The 24,854-nt window shown below is 41.1% G+C and overlaps 1 protein-coding gene across 2 annotated transcripts; it reads left to right on the plus strand.

Annotated features, from left to right (window-relative positions):
- The first annotated feature begins 637 nt into the window (after nucleotides 1-637).
- Nucleotides 638-8,400, plus strand: morf4l1 (mortality factor 4 like 1). Of its 2 annotated transcripts, XM_085461945.1 has the most exons (12): nucleotides 662-777; nucleotides 2,931-2,977; nucleotides 3,063-3,130; nucleotides 3,221-3,307; nucleotides 3,782-3,859; nucleotides 3,954-3,979; nucleotides 4,087-4,178; nucleotides 5,295-5,396; nucleotides 5,505-5,593; nucleotides 5,748-5,920; nucleotides 7,511-7,595; nucleotides 7,677-8,400. In XM_085461945.1, exons 1-12 carry the CDS (start codon nucleotides 738-740, stop codon nucleotides 7,759-7,761), a joined length of 972 nt encoding a protein of 323 aa, XP_085318071.1. In that variant the 5' UTR covers nucleotides 662-737; the 3' UTR covers nucleotides 7,762-8,400. The 2 variants fall into 2 exon arrangements, with proteins under 2 accessions (XP_085318072.1, XP_085318071.1); XM_085461946.1 differs by lacking the exon at nucleotides 2,931-2,977 and having other exon boundaries at nucleotides 638-777.
- Nucleotides 8,401-24,854: the final 16,454 nt, after the last annotated feature.

A 24,854-nucleotide genomic window follows, 5' to 3' on the forward strand; every position in this document is an offset into this window, starting at 1 on the left:
AAAAGAAATTAACTGGTGAACATTGTATACAGAATCCAGACACTAAACATGGCATACCTTGTTGACATTTTACCTCCTTTTTAAAATTATATTTAGTTATTTATTTACTGCGTTGGTTCAAATTTTATGTTAATTGTCATTTCATGATCAATATTATTATTTATTTTTACAGTATTGATATTATATTGAACTTCTGAAAACCTGCTTTTGGCAGTTATCCCCCACTTAAAAAATAATAATAATAATAATATTGAAAAAAAACCAAAAACTAACAGAAACCTGCCAACCCACTCTGAAACTTTTACTTAACGTAAACAAACACCAAATAAAAATAATATATATATAAAATCACCAGTCTTTGGAGCATCTGTTCATCATATGACACTAATTAATAGCACACTTGCGTTCGAGCCAAACCACAGGTCTGTCTCAGAGGACATGGGCACAACCAGCTGTTTTTAGCTTAAAGCCGTTTCATGACTTGTTGTCTAGCCTGCATTTTATTTTTTTTAACAGACACCGATGCTTCAAAAGTCCAGCAGAAGGCAGAAACGTGTAAGGTAAATGTGAAAAGAAATCCTGTTTTGCATTCATTGCTGATTTGGAGTGTGGATGTGGGTTTAGTCGGGGCATTAAAGCGTCATCGCGTCGGTCATGACGTTTTTAGAAAGCGGCGCCGCTGCAGACTGGAATGGGAGCTGGCGATTTTTCCCATATTTTGATAGTTTAATCCGTGAATGGCGCCGAAACAGGACCCGAAACCTAAATTTCAAGAAGGTAACAGTTTGTTTCCTTCTTGTTCTGTTAGGCTTGTACCAGCAGCGAGTGCTGGAGTCGCCGAAAAGCTTCAAAGTGTCAGCTAGTTACTGATCGTAACAAACAGCTAGCCGTATTAGCTCTCATTGTTGTTACTGTGAACACTAAATGGGACTCGGGAGTTTTTATTCGCCGCTTTGGTGGTTTATTTCGTCCTGTCATTACTACACAAACCAATTTCAGAAGTAAGAAGCTATATAAACTGTGTTTTCGAGATCTTTTATTGAACTGAAGGTTATATTTTCATTCATGCAGCGTTAGCTTCTCATTGACTGTTAGCTGAGTCCTAGCTAGCTTTTTTTGTACACGGCGTGTTAGCACCGCCTGCTGCTGACTTGGCGCTCATTTGTTGAATTATATACAAGTGGTTAAGTTATTAAATTAACTAGCAGGACTACGTTAAATTTATTTAGTAAAAGTCTTCATTTTTATTATCAGTGACCAGAATGTTCTCTTGACAGTTAGTCATATTAGTGAGATAATAGTCGAGTTTTCATGTAAACTTCCCTAAATATGCAGTTGTGGTCAGATGTTTATATGTAGTCGTTATGGGCATGTAATGCCATGGTATTTTTTTCCACCCTGGAAAACGAATGAGTATACATCATTAATGACTTTAACAACCAAGAACGTGGTACACAAAGTATACATACAGGCTCAAATGTATACATACATTCACTTAAAGCTTTTAAGTAGTGCTTAAGGTTCTACAGTGTCTTTTTAAATGACAAGACCAAGGCGCATTAAGTTCTTGTTGGTGATCATGACTGACTACAACTGGTAGTTTTTATTTTTTATTTATTTTTGTCTGGGGAAAACATTTGTTTGACAGCATTAATTGGGCTGACCAATACCAAAAAAATATGATCTTCTCGATCTATAAAGAAAAGGAAAATATTTAAATTAAGTGAATGTCTCTATTTAAAAACAAACAAAAAATTCATGATGTGATATTATAGTATATAGTATATCAGAAATCTGTTCACTATTTTTATTACAAATTATATCAGTAAGGAAGCTGACTAAATATTCACTGATAATTTATGGCAAAGGGGTGGGATTAAATAAGTGTATACTTCTTCCCACTCCCTTTCAACATGTAAATTAATCAGAATGTGTTTTTGTATGTAATTTGTATAGTATTTTTTTCTCTCTTATTTCTTTTCTAAATGTACTTGTGTATTGTTCACATGTTGAAATAAATTACCAATCAATCAATACTTTGAACAATGGGACTTTGATGGACCAGTTGGAGAAGTCTAAGTAACTAGGTAAAGATCTAAGAAGAAGATTATAATTTTATTCAAGTTGAAAAGTTGAACAACCCACAAACCACCAAGTCTCAAGCCTGCCATGAACTGGAAACCGCTGCAATACCACCATCACTGTGGTTTCACTGAGTTTTACATTGCTACGGACTAACAGGGTGCCGACCAAGAATAAGCCCCAGCTCCAAAATCAGCACCTTCAAGATCAACTGAAATTTGCAGTTGGCCACATGAACAAGTCAAATGTCTTCTGGAGAAGTTTTATGATCAGATAACTCCATCCCTAGTAAAAAGTTGTACCGTATGTCTTGGCCAGGAATCCAACAAATTTATATTGCCTCTACCAAGTCTGCTAAGAAGAGGGGTCAGATATCCAGTCAGAAGCTTGTTGATGACTACCAAAAGCATCTGGTTGAGATGGAGCTTGCTAAGAGACACAATCAAATATTAGGAGTGTATGTATACTCTTGAGCCTGTGTGGTTAGGACAACATCTAAAATAAATTCAAGTGTGTGTTCGTACTATCCTGGTGGGGATCAAAATCTGACATATACTATACTGGTGGGGAGTTTCTGCACCGTGGGGACCAAAATCCAGGTCCCTACGGGGTTGAAAGCAATTTTCACACTCAAAACGTGGTTTTAGTGCCAGGGTTACAATTAGGTTATGGTTAGGGTCAGGGTTAGGCATTCATTTTTGATGGTTAGGGTAAGCGGCTAGGGAAAGCATTATGTCAATGGGATGTCCCCACGAGGATAGCAAACCAGACGTGTGTGTGTGTGTGTGGGGTTCTTTCTTCTCTCCTGTCAATGCCTTACTCACGTCCTTATTTTGTTATCTTTTCAGGTGAAAGAGTGCTGTGTTTTCATGGGCCATTGCTCTACGAAGCTAAGGTAAGCTGCCTTAATTAAGCGTGTCTCTCATTCAGTCGTCTTCTTTGTGTCTGTGTTTGACAATGAGTCATCCCTCTCTTTGCAGTGTGTTAAGATAAACATCAAGGACAAACAAATCAAATACTTTATTCATTACAGTGGGTGGAATAAGAAGTAAGTTTTTGGTTCCAATAAATCCCGATTAACGTTTGTACAGGAACTGTTTAACAAGTGCTTACATTCTTTTGATGTTGTGTCTTCCAGCTGGGACGAATGGGTTCCTGAAAGCAGGGTGCTTAAGTATGTGGATAGTAATCTGCAGAAACAGAGAGAGCTTCAGAGGGCCAATCAGTACGTCAATACTCTTTTTCTATTCACTATCGACTTTGAACTGACTGTGAGTTCCTTATGACTGTTGGAGCAAGTTAGGCAAAATCCTTCATCCAATTTCAGTAGCACACAATGTGTGCTATGTTTTAAACGTATTGGGACACAACAGAGTTTTAGTCTAGCTCACAATGGGCCTCTATGGAGTCACTATACAAGTGAAGCACATTCAGTCTTAATAGAATATTTTCCTGTAATTTTATTTACACATTAATCTGTTATTTTTATGCTCGAGTAAATGTCCCACTTAGAACCCCCCCCTTTATTTGTGTACTAAATCCCTTTATGCAAGTGCCAACACTAATGTGTCATGCCTATTCATAGTACTACAAAAACTGTGTTGGGTCACGTGCTACAGTGATTTTTAAATCTTGTGAAAGTGTAGTGAGTGTGGTACAAATTAATTATTCCTGAATATCTGAACTTGTTTTAATACAGAGACCATTATGTAGAAGGAAAAATGAGGGGTCAAGCGCCAAATAAGAAGATACCTGCTGCATCGCAGAAAAACGATGTGTGAGTTTTTGTTTTGTTTTCCTCTGTAACATAAGCTGCCAAACTGCTTTTCATATTAACACTTCACACTTAATTAGCTCTTCTTTGTTTGTAGGAAAACCAAAAAGAACAAACAGAAGAGTAAGTACATCACATTGTCTTACAATGTTAGAATTTATAAATGCGATTCTTAAAATTGACTCATTATAAGGCAAGAGTGGCAGTTAATTAAAGCTGTGTCTGTGCAGCTCCTGGAGCAGGAGAAGGGACTAGTTCAGGGGGAGATCCAACCCATCCTCCACGCAAGAAAAGAGCTCGTGTTGACCCAACTGTGGAAAGCGTAAGTTCAGAATTTTGTTTCTGTTGGTAATGTCAAATAATACCAGACTGTGCGAAAATGAACAGGCTTAATGTGCCAATACACCTGCTGCAGTGGTCGCTTTGCTCACTGCCACGCCATCACACAGATGCAGCCATTTATGCCTGCAGTTAAGGCGCAAGAAGTTTGTAGTATTCTCCTAAATGATAGGTGTCGCCACTCAGACACTATCTTGTCATATGCGCTGATGGGGAGAAGTCAAACCGGGAAACCAAAGCTTTGTCAAAAGTGTTTTGTTTTTGTTTTATTTGCAAAGTTCCTTTGACAAGCTCAGCCGAGCACAACGCACCAAGTCGCAAAAATCAAGAGGTGCACGACCGACCAACATGGCACAAGATGTGAAGTGAAAATTATCAAGAGACGACACAAGCGACGCGGCAACCATAAAAAAGCCCTAAGGCTGCTTTGTTTTCTCCTCATGTGGTTTATGAGAACAAAGTAATCGCACTTGGGTGCAGACCAGAGCAACCGCACTGAAACCCTTTGGGGGAGCTGATCTTTCTTTGGTTTCAAACAAACTTCAGAGCGGTTTGTTTATGGTTGTTTATAGGTTTGAGTGGAACACCTTGCTATAGCCGAGAATGCTTTGCATTCTGGAGTGTTGCAGCGTGTATAAACTGTGAAATATTAACCAGATAAAATACAAATGTTAGGACTAAATTTTCCATGTTATCCACTATTCCAGACCACAGCACCTGTTTCCTGTATTTACTTTTGTTGCTCTCACTCCAGACTCGAGTAAGCATACCGAACATTGTTGCATCGTTTTTAGTGACGCATTTTGGCTCACTTGGAGTTTGATTGGCATCTTCTGTGTGAAAAGAGACGAAACCATGGGAAAAAGCTACAAGTTTACAAATTCATGAACTGCATCAGACCAGTGTTAACAAACTATAGGTGTAAAAACGCCTTAATTCACTGCAGGTGCAGCAGTGTAGCAGGAACTACATTTGAAACCACTGTTTATGAAATGTTTCTGAGGCTTGGTTTCCATTTAGGTGTGTAAACATGATTGTTAAAAGCTTTCTTTTAATTAACTTTTTCTTTTTTTTTCCCCCCGCACTCCTGTTTACTCAGGAGGAAACTTTCATAAATCGAGTGGAGGTCAAAGTGAAAATCCCGGAGGAGCTGAAACCCTGGCTTGTGGACGACTGGGACTTGATTACACGGCAAAAGCAGGTTAGTAAGCACTGACCTTAAACTCAAGTTTCACTTCACAGCATTTTATACATTGTATTTGTCTACAACATTTCCAAAGTTATTTCTTTCTATTTTGTTTTTCTTCAGCTTTTCCACCTACCTGCCAAAAAAAATGTTGACGCAGTCCTTGAAGATTATGCAAACTACAAGAAATCAAGAGGAAACTCAGACAGCAAGTAAAAACTTCTACTTTTCATCTTCTCAAGCAAAACTGTTTATGGTGCAAGCAATGCAGAGAGAGAAAATGTTTTATTTAAAATGTTTCTAGGACATGGTGAACAAATACTAAGAGTAAAGATTTGACTTTTCTGTTTTCTCTTCACTGATCAGGGAGTTTGCTGTAAACGAGGTGGTTGCTGGTGTCCGTGAATATTTCAATGTTATGCTGGGGACACAACTTCTCTACAAATTCGAGAGGCCTCAGTACGCAGACATCCTTGCCAACCACCCAGATACACCAATGTCTCAGATCTATGGGGCTCCTCACCTACTCAGACTCTTTGGTAAAAGCACTTACACATCATCATGTTTGGTGAAAGAACTAGACAATGAAAACTGTGTAGAAGAGCTAAAGATTGTCCTGTTTTCTTATCAAATTATTCATATAAAGCCATTAGTAAATGTATATTATAAAACTATCAGATGTGTGTTGTAGGTCTTAATGCACAAAAATGATTGAACATGTTTTTGTCTAAGCTTTAACATATTAAACACTGAGCTGTTTCTACCATAAAACTCCAAAGATGCAAAGATGCTTTTTTAAAAAAGATTATCTGCCTTTTCACTTGTGTTGAAAGAGCTGACTGTAAAATCTCTTGATGATTCAGTTGTTACTGGAAATTAACTCTTTGATCTGGGGGAGGTATTATTTCCACTGTAACCACAGTTTGAAGGCACAGCCAAAAGTTTTTCAACTTCATCATCTCTCAACTTGGACTAAGCCCAAAATAACTCCCTATTGGCATTGTCATAATTAAGGTTATAAAAGGTCAGATTCTTTTCTGGATTCGGTCCATCTTTTATGGATGCTTTGTGAAGATAAGATTGGGCCTAGACAGGTTTTTAGTGTCAGGGCAGTGCCCGAGAAATCAGAAAAATATATGCCAGCATCAATCATAAAAAGGAATTGATAGCTTGGAGGCTGTTTATACCCCATCTAGGGCTGGCATGGACAAAACACGAAAGGCATCTCTTTCCCAAGTTCCAAGGAGCCACAAAAGCCACTTGTTAAGTTGGTGAATTAACTCTGGGGTGAGCTGAGGCCAGAACATCAAGCAAATCTGTCCACAGATTCAAAATGGAGATAATCCAACCAAAAGAAACAAAAGGCAAAACGCAGCAATTCAATACCCAACTGACATAAGTATGAGAACTGTTCAAAATTGAATGCAGCCCACCCTTAGTTATTCACACTTGAACACAAACACATTGCAAGAGCTACATGTGTGTTGTGTGGCAGGTTGAAGCTTGCAGCCGCCCCCCCCATGCAGATCTTTTAATCCCTTCACGACCCTCAGAAAATCGGGGGCTTGATAGAAAAATAGCTGCAACTCCTAAATGATTTATACGTCTTGATAAACAGTTATAACTGAGAGTCTACACTTTAAAATAAATTAAGATATGACTAAAGTCTCCTGTGGCAGTGTACAGAGACAAAACTGCGAGAGGTTTGTGATTGGCCAAAAGCCTATGGCCCTGACTGCGATGCCATGTTTATTACAGGGTATGTTGTCTCAGTTAATTTCTTGTCATAACAAAGCATCATAAATAAAGTCAAATGACATAAGCTCGGTAAAACATTTGTTGAGAGAAGTGTTGCACACACACCTCCTTTAGATGGTGTTGATTTTTGCTTAAGCAGTAGTAGTGTAGAGGTGTTGACCTTCTCTGTCTAGTCCCGACTTTATCCTTTTGTGTGTGTGTGTGTGTGTGTGTGTGTATGTATATATGCAAGCATCAACATTTAAAAATAAGGGCTGCTTTAAATTGAAAGTGTGCGGGTGAGGCATGGTTTTGCAATGAGCTGTTATAAATGAAACTGAGGTCAGTGGTCACATGACTTATAAAAGGCTGTCATTGTTTGGTTTTGAAAGTGAGAATCGGAGCCATGCTGGCGTACACGCCCCTGGATGAGAAGAGCCTTGCACTGCTGCTCAGTTACCTACAGGACTTCCTCAAGTGAGTATTCAGGAATCTTAACGAGGCTCATGATGATTATCAAAGCTCAGCAGAGATGAGTAAAATGTTTCTTCATTTCAGGTATCTTGTAAAAAACTCTGCATCGCTCTTCAATGCAAGCGACTATGAAGTTGCCCCTCCAGAGTACCACCGCAAGGCAGTGTAAGGTTTTTTTATTTTCGGATCAGAAGGCTTTGTGTGTTGACGTTTGGAGACATTCTTCCCAGTTGAAAGGATGTTTTCACAAAACGCCTTTGGAGAGCGGATTGTGAGAGATCTGTTGACGATGTAGAGGAGAATTGGGGCAAGATGTCACACTAATCCCTGGACAAATCCATTTTCTTTCATGTGGAAAGCTGCTGATTATGCTGTTCCTGTACTGGTATGTTTTTGAGTACCACTTTGTAGTTTTTTTTTTTTGTTTTTTTGTTTGTTTGGGGTTTTTTCTCTCTTTAGAGAGAAGAATTTCACGTTCCCTGTTTTAATTCAGATGCTGGCTTAATTTGTCATGTAGGCTGTCACCATTTTTCTAATAAAACCATTCTCCAGATGTTTGTCCTTACATTTACATTTTGTTTAAAGACGTGTTTACGTGAAGATCCTTTGTTTTGTTTTTTAAATGTAGTGCTTTATGGGAGCGTTACAAAAATCAAAATGAAGATGTGATTAGTTGTTTACAACCAAGGTACAGATTTCTTTTCATATATTTTGTTGAAATATATGAAACCCGTTAAGACAAGTCAGTTGTATAATATGCTGTAAATATTTTTAATAGATTAAATATTATTTTGCACTTTTCGCTCAAGTTTAATTTTACTTGAATTTCACTCTTACCCAGCGTCATAGTTAATGAGCAAGGACCAATAACAAAGCTTTTCTTTTATGCAATGAATGTACGCTAGGACTTTTTTTTTTTTTTTTCCCCCTTAATGCCTTTTTAGGAAATGTGTACTTAATAGAAGATATTGGTTTTTTTTTTTTTTAAAAAGATCCGTAATACAAATGGAGGTTTTAAGTGCAAACATTAGTGCTTGACAACTTATTTTCTCCATCTTTTGATTCTGCTCTCATTTAGTTTTCATTCATTTCAAGTATTTTATGTAAACATGTAAATTACTCAACACTGAAACACAGTGAGCTTTTAAATGCACAACTTGTACATTTAGTCATTTTAAAGACCAAATTTTTAATTAGTACATGGTGTTTAAAAAAAAAATAAAAAAATAATTTTTAGAAAAGTATTATGTCTGAGGTCTGCAGAGCCAAATCAGAAAGATTAAAGTTGCATCTACTTCTGTCATGTGAATGAGCCATTACTTGGCTTATCTAACAGTGTATGTGGGGCATTTGATGGTGTAACAAATGCAGCAGTGCCATTGCACTGAAATATTTAAAACCATATCTAAATATTTTAACGGCTATTTTGTGCCTGTTGTAATCTACAACATTTACTGTTAAAATACATTTATATAAAATATATGCTATAGAAAACAAGCTTTATACTGTTGTCACATTTGGCATTTGGTTGTCATTTTATCCTCTTGGCTACAATTTCCCATAATCAGATCATCTCAAACTGGTTTCTTGAACATGACAAAGTGTTCACTGTATTCAAATGGCCTCCACAGATCTCAGTTCATCTGTGGGATGTGGTTGAATGGGATATTGACATCATGGATGTGCAGCCCTCAAATCTGCAACGGTGTGATGCTAATATGTCAATATGGACTAAAATTTGGTATCTAGCCTGAAGATGGAGTTGACCACATGAGGTTTAGTCTTTTAAAAAGATCACCCTCTAAACTTTAGTGCTGTTCTTGGATAAATCACGCCACATTGCACCCAAAGTCTGCACTAAATAACTGAAATAACTCCACTGACCATAACAGTTCTTCCAAGTGAATTATTTGAACTTAAACATTTGGATACCCAGAAATCTTTACACTCCATGAAGGAAGGGGGGAAAAAACGGATGCATTGTGTCATTACAACCAATTGCTGTTAATACTTTTTGTTCAAAGTTGAAATTACTCAACTTTATTTAGAAGAACATATGTACTTTACAAAATGACCTCTATTACATTTACAGAGGCATTGTGACAGGGCTGGTGTAGAAAATCAATTGTGCCTGAATTTCAGCTCAGTTTCAGGGTCCTGGTTTTGTGCACGCTGTCTCATTGTCATGACTCATTGTTGAGCTATCAGCAAGGTTAGTAGCAACACCTGTGCTTTTCTTATGATCAATCAAAACGCCAACTGTGAAAATATTTGTCTTCAGCTAGGATTAACAACGATTTAATTAGTCTTTTAAATCATCCTGTCTCGGTCTGTGCTGTTTAGACAGGGATATTTGAGTGTCAGCCACACCAGGCCTGTTCTGCTTTATTTCAGCTAAGTGCCGGATCAGGGCCGCAGCCAAGATTCCTTCTTTCCTGCAGAAATTAAATGTAACTGATGACTTACTTACTATGAACTGGACAGATGGTCTTAATTTAAACACCTAAAAGGCTGTTCTCTGTGAAGCCTTTAATGCTCCACTTAAAGAATCATTTCAAACAAAGTGGGGTAATGTAGACACCTGTCTTTTTCCTCTCACGCTGGTTGAGATGATTCTCCTGCTCTGATGATCTGAACAAAGGGAGCAAACCCAACTCTTTTACTGCCAGCGGTGGAATAACATCTGTGTGATGGAAAGCATGTGCTGCGCTCAGGCCTAAGAACAGTTTCTGGCCACTTGAGGGACAATTTATAGGGCCGCAAATTTTCAAGCCTGTCTTTTCAATTTTCAACAACAATCAGGGACCCGTGTGCAAATAAAGCCTTATTATATGAACCCCGAAACACGCTTTCATGCTGTAATCATTTCACCTTGTTGAGGTAAGAAATATAATAATCTATCCACATCCAGAGAGCCTTCCTCCACTCACCTCTCTCCACTGTTCAGCACAGTCCCCTCCAGCTGGCTTGTCTTCCACTGTTGTGACTGAGTCGACATGAAAAAGAGAAGCTAAATATTAGTTTCAGGCTGATTTGTGGTTTCATCTGTCAGCTGCTTGCAGTTGTTATGGCAAGAACGATGCCGAGCGTTTCAAGAAGAATTTCTTTAATCCAATTTCCCCCGGCCTCAACCAGAACCATATGTGTTTTCACTGCAGTGCGCTCTGAGATCACAGCGCCCTGATGGCTTTTAACAGCCCATCAGGAAGACTGACATGAAACTAAGACTTCTCTGCAGATCCGTTCAGGGAGACACCTCAGCGCCTGCTTCTTGCTTTGGCGTCATTTACTGCTGTGATTAACGCGTCACGCTCCCAGACAGAGGTCGGGTCACCGAGAGGTTTCCTCTGGTGTGAGAGCTTTCATTTGACCCAGGTGACAAGTAGCCTTAGTGCTGTCATTATCTGACAGATGAGAGAGACATGTGCGCAATGTGGCCTTCACCAAAATGGGAAAGATTTAAGTCTGAGTGATGTTTTTTTTTTTTTTCCTTCACGTCTGCTCTGATCTGCCAAGTAAAAGAGACACTTCAGAAAGGTCTGCAGAAACCACTTGGATCAGAGATCACAAAACGGCCCGAGTTCACTGCCCTTTGGGAATGATCAGAGTCAGGATTTACCAGAGTATTCCAGCAACGACTTGTGGTTGTGTTTTATATATTAAAGCAAATTAGCCTTTCCTCTTGTGGAAAAGTTTTTACTTTTACTCGTCCGCATTTTTCGTTGCTATATTAAAAATATAATATAAAAGTTTCAGCTCAACCAAAACACTATTTATATTTACCTCATATACTCACATTTTTGCTCCAGATCCTCTGGAAGAGCCCGTTCAGCACTCTTAAGTGCAATTTGCCCGTCAGCTGCCTCTGCTATTTGTATTAAAATGTTCAGTGGTGAGGATGTGGGTTTGTATTTCAACGCTTGCTCACTCGAGAATCTCACCAATATTGTTTTGATAGTAAACAAACATTTGTCTTCTGTCTTGAAAAGATCATTATGTTGTCAGTGGAAAAGATGCAGGTCGAAATCCTGATCTAATCTATTTAACTACAAAATCCCCCCATTTTTTGTGCCCACCAAACAAGCTCACTGTAATGTTTCGTGAGAGCCACCAGATGGCAGGATTTCACAGGATAAGTGCAAAGCCAGACAAGACCTGAACGGTCCAAATCAAGATATTCTGGTTTGCGGTATACTTATCAGCTTTGCTGGTTGGCTTGCTTTTTTCTCCCAAATAAAGTTTTCTCTATCAGAAGCACATGTGAGGCAATCACTCCAGAGAAAGATTAAGTTACTGTAGAAATGTAATGCCAATTTAAAAAAAAAGAAGACTGTCATCCAGTCGTCTTCTGTCCAAACTGTCTGTCTGCAGTCCAAATTGTAAACTCGAGACAAACTCCTGCAGTGATGGCAGAGAACCCCCTATTATTAGAAAACAAATGTTATCAGTTTAACTGACTGATGAAAGGCATTTGTGCTCGATTACTCCCTCAGAACGCATCCATCTGTTTCAGGCTCTCTGAGGTGAAAGACTGTCAGTGTTTAATGTGGTTGTGAATGTTTCCCCAGACTAGGATTTAGTGGTAGACTAATTACACAATGGGCAGGCAGCCTCAGCAGCACACTGCTGCCAGAGTCTTGTGTGACTGTATGTCATTAGTATTGGAACAGAGCGTTTGCCACAAAGGGCTGCGGTCACTCTGAGCCATTAAAACATGAAAGACGCCTATCCCACTCTTCTGGAGAAGGAATTTGCAAGACATAAACAGCCTGTAAAATGGAAAACTACATCTGTGTCCATTTGTTTTCCTGAAAGGCGGCCAGATTTGGTAATTCGTACTGAGATTCTTTCCAATAACAGAGCGCAGTCCAAATAAAGGATAAGGACTATTTGATCCATCTGTTTTCAATGTGGCATAGTAGTGGTTTTGTGCACAGGATCTCGATCCAGTGGGAGAGTAAGGAACTGTGAGGGCTTGAGAGTATGTTGGTGCCTTTGCTCAATTTGCACTCAGAGGTTTAGTACTTGTGTGATGTTTCTCAAGTGAAACACGAGCCACCCCAGTGCATTGCTGGAGAGTAACCCATTTACTCGACTACTGTATTTGGGTCTATTTACACTGTTGTATTACTGCTTATACAGGCCTAAAGTGAACATACCAGCATTTTTCCAGGGAGTCAAGAACTTCCATAATACTTTGCAGAATCCGAGGAATGTCATCGTTACATTTGAAATTTTCCATTTCCATAAAAAAAGAAGAAGAAAAAGAGAAAGTTTGGGGCCTGTAATAGCTGTATTTATTTTGTTAAACAGTAACTGTATTGTCTCTTTTAACCACATCATAGTCATTTTGTTATGCTCTAAATTTAACTGGCAGCTGTATGAGGATAGGTTTTCTCTCTCTGGCAATCAGTCCTTGTTATTGCAAGGGAACCCTTGATTTTTGTATTTCCAAATCCTGCGAGTTGTGTTGCCTATTGAATGCCTTCTAGGTGATGTATTTTGGGAACATGCTGGAGAGATTATCTATCCTGGCTTGCCCTGGAGAAACCTCTGTATTCAAACAAAGAAAAAAGGAGATGGTAGGCAGAGAGAGGGAAGTTTGGGATAGCTACGCTGCCCCGCGATCCATACCCAGATAAGGAAAGGATGGATGCACAATCACTGGAACTGATTTTCAATTTCCAGAGCAGCAGATCATGACCATACCGGTTTGTGGGCCCTCTTCTTACTGATTGTTCAATCACTAACTTTTTGCTGTTGTTGTTTGCTTAACTATTTGCTTTTCCCAGAGTTTTCTGGAGTCAATTATTGCTTAGTTTTACTGGTCTACCGCCATGCCAACAATTTTGTAAAAACTTTGATCATTGTTAAGATGCTTACAATCAGAGTCACACCTGTAAAATCGGGCTATATTTTGTGCTCTTGCTTGAACCCCAACTGACCATAAATGCACAAAATCTGATAGTAATCCATCAAAGGCAGTGTGAAAATCACAGGAAAGTTAGTGAACTTCTATTCATCCTTTTGTTAATCTTCTTTTAGACCTCCTCAGATTAACCACATGACTCCTCAAGGCGCCGATCTTTGCCCTCAGATTGGAAACCCGTGAACAGTACTCACTGAAGTGTGAAAGCGTTGAGAGGAAAATGTAAATGAGCCCTTCAGCGAAACAGTTAAACGTTAATTTAACCTGCAGGGACTTTACTATATTAGACATTACCTTGCCAGAAAATTCAATCTTTCTTTTGATGTTGAGCAGGGGTGTAAAAAGACTGTGAACTGGCAGCTCTGAATATCTAAAAAAGATAAGCCGGTGTCTCTCTCCCTCATTAGGCTGAATGCTGAGCTAAAACAGCTTTTCATGTCACCTTAGTAAACAGTTTAATGTGCACCTCTTTCATCTGCAATTCCCCCCCCCCCCCCCCCCCCCGCAGCTTTGATCCACGCCTCAGTGTCTGGGTACGATTGCACCTCTTCACTGTAGATTTGTCTCTATGCTAATTGAGATTTTTTTTCATGAGCTTGTTCTGAAAACACCCACTGAGATAATAAATGAAAGGCCGGAGTGTCGTTTAACCTCTGACTCCTCTCGAGATTGAGATGGAATATCCTGATCGTTCATTGTTCTTTCATTTTATTTTTTCAGTCAGATCACATCAGGAATGTGTGCACCTTCAACATATTTTAGCAAATCACCATAAAACAAATCATAGGGAGATTTAATTAAAAACAAATACGGCGTATTGTGATGACTAACAGGACGGTTTAATAGTTTAAAGTTTCTCTGTGAGGATGAGGTGCTCTGCTTTAGTGCTGTAACCTTCTTCTATAGATTGTCACTTGAAACAGTAGGGGGGCAATTAGTGGCAAATCTAGTCAGCTCATGACCTTCTGAGCGGCCTTCTTCTTTAGTGATGAGTGAAAATGAGAGAACCACTTTCACGTGACATTTCATTCATTGCACAGTGTCAGGGATCGAACCATCGGCGCTCCAAACTGCTCCACTTTCCTGAGCCGCAGCCATAACCGAGATCAAATTTGAATTAAAAGTCAGCTGCATAAAACTATTTACTGTGAAATCAAAATCAGGTGGTAAAGCGGTCATATTTGTAACCTGCAGAGGGCAAGCTTGGCTGAGAAATAAGCATCAGAGCTGAGAGCCACACTCAGCAGCCACTTTATTAAGCACCCCCAGCTAACGTATTTCTGTATATTTAACATAGTCCTGCATCAATTTGTGTCTTTTTTTCTCTGATGTCAGCCTCTTTGCAGTGTTTACTTTTTGATTAAAGTGTTTCAAGTATTTTATTTTGATATTTTTTTTTACACCTCATTCATCTGATGGTAGATTAGATCTTAGAATTAACAACACCAGCTGTAGCCTCAAAAATTAACTACAAAGGTGAAACAGCAGATCTCTAGGACATTTTTTAACACAGCTGAGCATTATTAGATTCATGAAGGTTGAATTGACAACAGAACAGCTGCTTTGTATTGGTTTTTTTTAATCTAGAATCTCAAACTATCTGGCATTCAAGTGTATGATGTACTTTGAGGTCCACTGCTAACAAGGTAACAAGATCCAGCTTTCTCAGGATTCAGCTTCAAGAATCAGGATTTATATTCAATAAATCAACACATAATCTTATTAGACTGTGGTAAAATAGAAGGCTTATGTTTTATATTTTAAAAATAGTTGCTTTTCTGAATGCATTTCTCAACAGGAGATGTGATGACGTATTTTAGGTTTGCAGGAATCTAACAGCGATATCTCTTTAGGAGGCCTGTACCGAGACAGTTACATCTCCTCCGACTGTGCTGCTGGTCAGTTCTAAGCTGAGTGATTTTTCCTGACCCTGACGTGCCACAGCAGTGCCCTCGGTGCTCAAACTATCCATGTTGCTTGTTGACAGCAGCTCCTCTTTGGGGCTGCCGGAGATTGGCCCGAGGCTGACCTCCCGTCAGTCTGCTGGAGGAAAGCAGGAGACTAGTTTGGACTGGGAAGACAGGGTGAAGCCTAGAGGAATAATAAGGAGGGGAGGGGAGAGCCCGACACACAGACAGTGCACTGCGCATACACACATTTGACAGAGTTGATCTGAGGTTTTTCTAGGCTTTCCTCCCACACATTTCCACCGCGTGAGTCAAAGGGCAAACTGTTAATTTATTAAATTACTACTTTCTTTTTTGCTTCCAGGTATGTTTTCAAATGCTATAATTAACTGTCAGGTGTATAATGACACAAATATTTTGATGGTTGTTATTCATTTTGTAAGTTGATCTAATGGTGCATGAGCTGTCTTCATGTCTAACTGGGTTTGTTGACTGCAGGAACAGGACAGCACTGTGTTATTATGATTTGAGAGGAAATGTTAGGTTTCATCTGCGCTCATAAATAGTCTATCATCACAGAGCAGCACATAGTGGGGAAAAATTAGTGCATATTTTTGTGCTGTAGATCAAAGAAAAAAATGGCACAGAATCAATTAATGATTAATATGCCATCTGTTGGTGGTGGCGTTTTGAATATCAATATGACTCCCCTCGGATGTTTAATCACCTGATACCATTGTGTTGGAACACAACAACGGAGCTGTTGAAAGTGCCGTAGTGTCAGAGAGCCCAAATGTTTTGATCCACCTCCACGATATCATAAGATATTCATCGCTCCAGTGGAGAAACACGTCTTCGGGGCCCCGACAGCAGAGCACACATGCAGATATCTGCTGTGCGTGCAGGGCTGCTGTAGAGATCCCACCCAAGGCAAGGCCCCATTCGCTCTCCAGCACGGAGGATGTTGTCGATATGGCCTTGACAGCGCGTTCTAACCCTGAGGCCCAAAGAGGGACAGGAAACAGTTGGCTCTTGATCGACTGAAGTGGTGCCTGGGACTTTCCCACACGCCTCGGGATGCTCCTCGTTGAGCCTGGTCTGTGGTTGGAGCGTGTGTCTGCACCACTTCACACCAGGGAGAAGAGGGAGGGGAGGGAGAGGAGCGGGGCACACTCAGCCTTACTGTAGAAGTTGGAGAAAACTTTTCAGAGGGGATTCATCGCCCCTTAGCTGAGAGAACAGCATAAATTATTTGCGCTGGCAGATGTTCACAGACCCAAATATGCATGAATTTGTAGAGCTGGCAGGCTTCCCTCAGTCAAACGTACTAGTTTTCACGATGCGTGCAGGAGCAGTTGTTATTCTGGCTGTTTTACAGAGAGCATTAATCTGAGCTGTCAGCACCACCAACCACTTTGGTGGAAATTATTTCACTCCTTAATAAGGGAACTCTGGTGCTGTATTACATATGGCGGTCAGGGTAACATTCTTGGTGGGTCTGTCATCATGTAGCTGCTCTCCAACAGTGAGCCTTCTGTGTTGGGCCTGCAGCACACTCTCTAACCCAGAGATGAAAAGAATACTAACTGGGAATTAAACGGAATAACTACCTCTCACATTCTCTCTCGTGGCGAAGATGAAGAAAACCTCCTGCTAGGAAGAACGAGAAACTCAATAATAGTACTATATTGACCTATTACTGAGCTTCTCTTATTATTTATTATGTATTATATGTTTTTTAATGTAATGTGACATAATACATTATATAAACCCAATTTAAACAAATTTAAAAAGTTGGGGCGCTGTCTAAAATGGGGGCGATCGTGGCTCAAGAGTTGGCACTTCGTCTCGCAATCGGAAGGTTGCCGGTACGAGCCCCGGATCCGTCAGTCTCGGTCGTCGTGTCCTTGGGCAAGACACTTCAAGTCATGCAGTTTGCGGTTTAGCATTGTCTTGCTGAAATATGCAAGGCCTTTCTTGAAAAAGATGTCATCTGGATGCGAGCATATATGCAAAGATAGAATTTCGTATTTCGTTCAGAACTGATGGTGCCCTCCCAAATGTGCGAGCTGTCAATTTCGAAGGCACAAATGCATACGATCAGGAATGCAGGCTTTTAAACAGAGTGCCGATAACAAGCCGGATGGTCCCTCTCCCGCTTCCAAAAATATTTAAACATTTTTTATTTGTCTGACCACAGACGTTTTCCACTTTGCTTCAGTCCATTTCAAATGGTTCATACACAGCTTCTTGTTGGTGTGATAGAGCTTCAGCCTTGTTTATGGATGACACGGTGAACTGTGTTCATGGACAGTGATTTCTGAAAGTGTTCCTGAGTCCATGCAGTGATTTTCATGACCGACATCACGTCTGTTTTAATGCAGTGCTGCCTGAAGGCCCGGAGGTCCGAAGGTTAGGATTTTCAGCCTTGCTCCTTGTGCACACAGATTTCTCCAGATTCTCAGAATATTTTAATGATATTGTGGACTGTAGATGGTGAGATTGTCAAAGTCTGGACAATCCTACATTGAGGATCATTATTCTGAAATTGTTCCGTAATTCGTGGATGACATTTTTTGCAGATTTCTGAACCTCCTTTACTTACTTAGACAAGCTCTGCCTGTCTAAGAAGCTCTTTTTTATTCCTAGTCCCGACCTGTTTCTGGTTACTTAGCCTCCCAGCTTTTTTTTTTTTTTTTTTTTTTTTACTGTTTATAATTGTTAAAAATAAATTGTATGCTTCTCATTTCTTTCTCCTCTCTTATGTCATCTCTTAAGCAGCTCAGGTTTTAGCTGAAATGTACAGGCCCCTTTTCAGCCAAATGCATAAATCTGAGTACATATTTTTCTTATTTATTGTAAAAACAAAGTAAACCCCGGATGCCTCCCAGGCTAAAAAAACTTTAGTCCCGATGATTTATTTTTATTTTTTACTGCTGATCATTTTAGCATTACAACCTTCACAAATGTGCTATTTCTGCAGGACTGCTGTAATTACATAAGACCACAAATGTGCTCACTACATATGGGCATAATGAAAAATAGATTAGGGAAATGCATATTGTGGTGCCTTCTGTGGTCGGTTATCCTGGCCACTCTAAGCACTCTGGTCATTATATGGGTTCTAATGTAGCATTTTGCCGCACATGGAAAGCCAACGTTTGCAAATGATCATGTTTCTATTTTCCAGCACCTTTTATAGGCATGCAGTCATCAACTAAAACCGTGTGACACCTGAATGTGAAGCACAAAACATTAGACATTGTATAATCAAGCTTTCATCGGCGTTCCAAGAAGTAAATAACAATAATAAAGGTGGGTGAGACAACCTGTAACTGTCACGCTGTATCTAACTGTGGAGAGAGAAGTGACTTAGAGCCTTTCCAACAGGAGGGCTTTGGCAGACTGCCACTTAGTGTGGTCCCCCTGAGGGCCCTTACTCATGAATCAGAGAAAATGGGAATTACACATATTAAAGAGGGTAAACGTCAGTAATCACAGCGCTGGGAAGGATGCTTGAGGACTCATCAGGCCCACTGCTGCTTTTTTAGAGACACTTGTTTCAAGGAGCCACTGTGTTTAGTGGCTGGCAGCAACACTGCGACAGGCTAAATTACAGATTTCACCTAGAATATTCACCGTCAGCACACCTGCATCTACTCCCAAGCCTCCACGAGTCTCCGTCTCCACGCTGATGGTGCACACCACAATAACGCCGTCTGACTGCTCCCCCACTCCCCGAGTCACGCAGCAGGCAGGTCGAGTTACAGCCTGTCATGTTCGTTATTGTCTTCTGTGCATTGGTATTTCCAGCATGTTTGTCCGACATCGACTGCCTTGTGGTCCGTGATAGAGATGGGCTTGGTAGTTTTGACACGGAAAAGTTTGTTTGTTTGTCTGTCTGGTCAGCAGAGGTCACGCAGCAGTATGTTTGTTTGGCGGGTCAATTGAGTCTACTAACAGAGGAGGCCAGTGAGGAGAAGTGATGGAGGGAGAAGTGCTCATTAGTGGCCCTTTCCTCCTATGTGTTCCTCCTCTGGTGGAGATGGGAAGACCACCAGGCCCTTTACCCTGACTCCCAGATAAGATGTCTGGAGTCGCTCCACATGACTTAGTGTTGTTGGTACTTTGACAGAAAACAACCCTCAAGGGAAACTCAGGCAACCATAAATATTTAGGCACCAAAGAGCTTTATGGAGTTTGTTGTAAAAGGATTTATAGCAGCCTGGGAGGCAATGCATCAGTGTCTGAGGGCCTTAAGCATCCAGTGTTTACAGGACCTCGTATGAATCCTCCCAAAACTCTCAGCCAAGCCTGGAGAATTGGACCAAATAAGCACTCCAGCACCAGGAATGCAAACACCACAACTCCTCCAAATGAGTTTCAGAAAACAGGTGTGAGCGCAGCAAAAAAAGAAAAGAAACGAAAAATGACCTACAGATGATTATTCACAAACAAGTCAAGTTACTGGCCTTATATGGATCGACTTGGGAATATTGGTTCTGTGCCTTGTGAGGATTTGATGCAATTATTCGCTGTGTAAACTGAGACCAACAGCTAGAAAGGCCATCAATAAGCTTGTAAAAAATACATTTGGGGTTATGAATAGTTCAGGATCTGATTTACCTAGTTCAGCTGTGTATTGTTTAATGTAATATCGGCACTTGCTGTCTGTGTCAGATAGGAATTTCACCCCTGGACAGAGCCGAGCTTGTTGCTTCCCAATTTTGCCATCTTTAAGCTGAGCAGAACGATTCGAAAGATCTGAGCTGTGTTCAACAGGGAAGCTAAAAAAATGGTTATTTTTTGCAGTAACTCATTTTTGGGACAAACTTGTATGCTTTAACCATCCAGCAGACACTGAGCAATGTTAGCATCCGTTTAGTCGCCTGCTTCCCCCACCCCCCCCACCCCCCAATACACTCTTTTTGGTCACTTGTGAGGCAAATGTTTGTGTCTTTAGCTGCTTACCCTTTCTGTCTGTCCATTATTTGGTGCTAAGCAGTCAACACTCACTGAGTTTTATAATGGTTTTCCAATAGAAATTTCACAAATGTAGAGAAATTGTAGAGATATTTTGTGGACTTTTCACAAAGCTTTGCACCAGGAGGCCCTGTGGTGCATGGAGAATGTTATGAAAGTGAGAGTGTCTTAAGTGCTTACAGTCTTGCCTTACCACACCAACGTCAGCCAAGGATCTGCATAACTTGGATCTAAAGTTTGACTCCCCCGATTCAGACTTTTTGAGAAAGGGAGCAGAAATCAAAACAGTTACATTGTGGGCTGTAAGGCTGAAATTTGAACATATGCAAACTTTTCAGACATGTGGGAAGTTTGGTGATTGCTCTCTCTCTTTAGTGTAAGTGACACCTTTCACATACTGGTTGAAGTGTCCCCTGTTAAAGCCACTTAAATCACTGGAGAGCTGTTTGTTATTCAAATTCAGCCTCAGCATGCCATGGTATGACGTGTTACACAAAAAGCCTTTATGGATATACGCTCTTATAATAATGGCTCGTTGAACCAGGCGTAAATAAACAACCGTGGCGGGTAGCTGATTAGTTATAGTTTCCTCTGTGGCAAACTATTGTTGCACTAAAACAACGGCACTCTCTAAACAAATCACTTGTAGCAGCAGGCTGTCTGGGCAGCCTCCACCGCAACTCTTCCTTTACATTCACTCTCCTCATCAATGTTGCATGAGGGTGTTATCTGCATCCCTCTCATCTCTCCCTTCCTCCCCAGGTTTTTATCTGACCAAGCTCTTTCATCTCTATCCTTAAGGGGAAGCCGGACATCTCGGTCCACTATCCACGCCACCCCTGTCTCTGCTGGCCTAGCTGCTCCTCTCTTCATCCTCCCATGCTGCCCTTTACTACCTCCCCGCAGGGTCACAGGGCTGCTTTGTCCCAGATTGCTGGAGGATCAGGATTCCTCATTATCCCTTTAACTGTACATTTATCTGACAAGACAGAAGAGAGAGAGCGACCCCCGGCATCATTAAGCTTTAATAGACAGCCAAGAAATGAGGGAGAAGCCATAAAAGCAGGAGCCGAACCAGAGTTTCTCTTTAATGTCTCTGATCGTCCTGACAGGATTATTAATCAGGAACTAAAGGAATTTAAAACCTTTGCTCTTGGCTTCCTCACTTAGAGTCTTTAGCTTGCACCATTACATAGCAACCCAGGGTCAGGAGGTCTGTAGCTAATTGGTTCTACAGGGTTTTGAATAACAATGAGCTGAGCCCAATTACTGAACTACAGAGAGGCGGAGATGAGAAGAGAGGGAGGGGGACCCGGTGGAACAGGCACAAGGATGCAGGGAGGAGGCGGAGGAGGAGATGAGGTGGGGGGGAGGCTTTTTCACGGCTGCTGTCTCCCTCCTCCTTAGAGTGGGGATATTAATGAGATCAGTAAATGAATGCTGGCATAGATGGGGATGTGCTGCTGTAGAAAAACAGCCGCCCTGCCCCTGCAGGACAGCAGCAGCAGCAGCTCCTCATTCACTATTCCATTTGACTCGCACGAAATGTGTGCGCCACGTTCTTTTTGTCCCAGATTTTTCCCCCTTCTTTGCATCACATGTTCGTTTATTAGTGATGTATTTTCCTTTCTTTCCTCTGACACAGGGGATCTGTTTCTGTGGTCTTTTGATAGCTCGGCCGTATAGCAGTCTGCCTTGTTGAGCCTTTAATGTTGTCTTCGGGGGTTTGTATTCAGCGGTGGCTAATGCAGTTAGTCCCAGCAGTTTAGAGGCAGTTTGGTAGTAAATTCACAGTCACTCCGAGGCATAACAGCTGCCGATTGTTCCTTATTTTTGTGACCCCTTCTGCTTTGGTCCACATCAAGACTTGTTTTTCACCCTCTTGCTTACCCATCATAACGTGCTGCTGCTGCTGCTGCTGCTGCTGCATATCCAGTGGGTAGATTAAGCCGAGCTGTATCCACACAATGTCTCTCCACTCTAGTGTGTCATGGCCCGTCTTGCCTTGCTTGTGCTGATGAAACTAGTTTGGATGGAAGCATTATCAGATTTAGAGAGCTAATTTGCTGCAGCGGCAAAAGGACCGTTCATCCTGTTCAAGGGATGCTTTTTTCACTTTGGTGGTGCTCCGTATTTTTTATTTTATTTTTTTTTTAGCCCTTGAAACATTGCATCAGTGCTGAGCTGTAAGACTTTTAAATTGATCTCTGCTTAAATAATCTCTTTCAAATTCATGAATTCACATCGAGCAATCCCCTCTTCTGAGCATTCATCACTTTCAATAAACCCCCGAGAAGCTGTCATTATGCCTCCACCTCCTCATCGTGCTCTAAACTGCTGTTCAAGGGCTGCAATTTGGAAATGTGATTTAAATATTGCTTGAAATGGATAGCTCGTATTTACCTAAGCCCCCCCCCCCCCCTTCACGGTGCCAGAGTCTGTCATGCGATGAAAGCCAGAGGATGTCAACTGCACTTCCTGTGCATGAGTTGTAGACATTAATTGCTGCTAGCACAAAGTTTAGCCCCGACCTTTCCAGATCACAAGGCAAACAGAATTCTCTGTGGGCCTGCTTTTCCGCACGCTTTTGTCACTCCTTCTTCATGGCTGGATTTCTCCGAGATGAGAAAGGATTGTCTTTGCTTACACTTTTAATCGGCTATAGAGCGCTGAAATACTCCAGCTGGAATGAGAAGGAGATAAAGGCCTTCTTAACTCCGGGCTGCAAATGAACTACAAATCCTTGAGCTGGATTGCTGTTCATTCTTCAGTTATGTAAGCCCCAAATCAGTTTTTTTCCCCCTGTTCCCACTCAATGGTGTCACTGTGTATATACAAATAAATTCTTGACAGACAAGCCTTATAATCTCGTTCAACTTTCAAGTACAAGCATTAATAAGAGCACGAGTCAATTTTTCCCAGGGTTTAAAAGTAATCAGCACGCTCGCTGCGTGATGATCAACTCATGATGGCTTTGAATATTCATCACCAGTGATTGATTGGCTTCATATAGGTTTGTGCGAGGCTGTCTTACAAATACGCCTTTGAAATTCCTCCTCGGCAGCGTGCTTGGATGTGGATTACGCGTCGAATCTCATCTCTTTAAAAATGGTTGCGAGTGCCATTCATTCCAAACAATCCTTCTGAGCCCGTAATATATTCTGAACTCTCGAATCTGCATATTTGCGTACTGTAACCGAGTTGCAGCTGTGGTCTCAGAAGAGTTTATCATTATTTCACATTTATTTTGTCTCCCTAATTACCTAATTAATTCTGTTGTTTTGATTGTGGTGTTTACCGTTTGTTTTGTGGAGGCGTAATCCTGTTCTATTTGTCTGTTTGAAGAAGGAGCAGTCTCGCTGAATTATTCATGCTGCACTCCAGCGACAGCACAGCCGTTTAAATGATGAAGGCATTTATGAAATCCTCTCTCTCTCTCTCTCTTTTTCACACACACTTTCTCCCTTTCTCACTCTAGCCTCTCTCTCTCTCCCTTTTTCTCTCTTTCTCTCAGAGAGGGCCTGAGGCGATGGAGTGTAAGGAGGGGAGAGGATTTCACAAGGCGATGAGGTGATGGAAAAACATGTCCCTCTAATGTGTCTCACCGATCTCAGAGAGGGCCGGACCCCAAAGCCACGTCTAACCTGACGCTATCATTTGACCTTTTATCTCCACTTCTCACAGGAAACAGTGCTACGCCCTGCTCATTGTTCAAGCCTCTATGAGTGTGTGTGTGTGTGATTTTCTGACCGAGCCAAACCCCCACTGAGCAGAAATGTGGACACTTGAGCCGACACAGGCGCTCTGAAGTGCTGCTGAGGTGTCAAAACGTTGTTCACTGATTGGATATCACTGTGTCATGTGGTGGCTCGGTGTCCACTTCACACCTTCAGCTGTGACTTCTTTCAGTGTTGACGAGACTCGATAGAGCACAAGTCAGCAGAGGCTGTGGATCTATTCAAGGTTTACTGACATCTGGTTTGATTTTTCCCCCCTTTTTTAAGAAAATGCTTTGTCTCCGCTCTCAGTGTGGTCTTAATGGTGTTCCCACTCAAAGAGTATTGGAGGAGGAGGAGAGAGAAGAGGAGGGGGGTGATGGGGCTCTCTGGAGATTGTCTGTTTGCTGTGTTTACTGCCAAACCCTTAAGGACTTACAGGCACTTTCATCAGCACTCAGCAGTACATAATACACACCTCCCCGCCTGTGTTCGCTCAGCTTCTAATGTCTTATTTCACTCTCACACACTCTTATGCGTTTCTGAAAAACTATATATGACACCTTTGAGTCCCAGGGGTCACTTATGTCTGTCTGTAAGGCCTGATTACCATCTTCTAGTGGCAGCACACCATTATACATTTACATGAAAAAGATCTTACACCAGACATCATTTGTTTGAGCTTCCTTTCAGGGTTTCCCTGTGGGGCGGCATTGTCCTTAAAATG

Source organism: Copadichromis virginalis, linkage group LG7 (genome assembly GCF_057382275.1).
Source record: "Copadichromis virginalis isolate Kocher_CV1m ecotype Utaka linkage group LG7, C_Virginalis_male_GT1.1, whole genome shotgun sequence".
NCBI lineage: Eukaryota > Metazoa > Chordata > Actinopteri > Cichliformes > Cichlidae > Copadichromis > Copadichromis virginalis.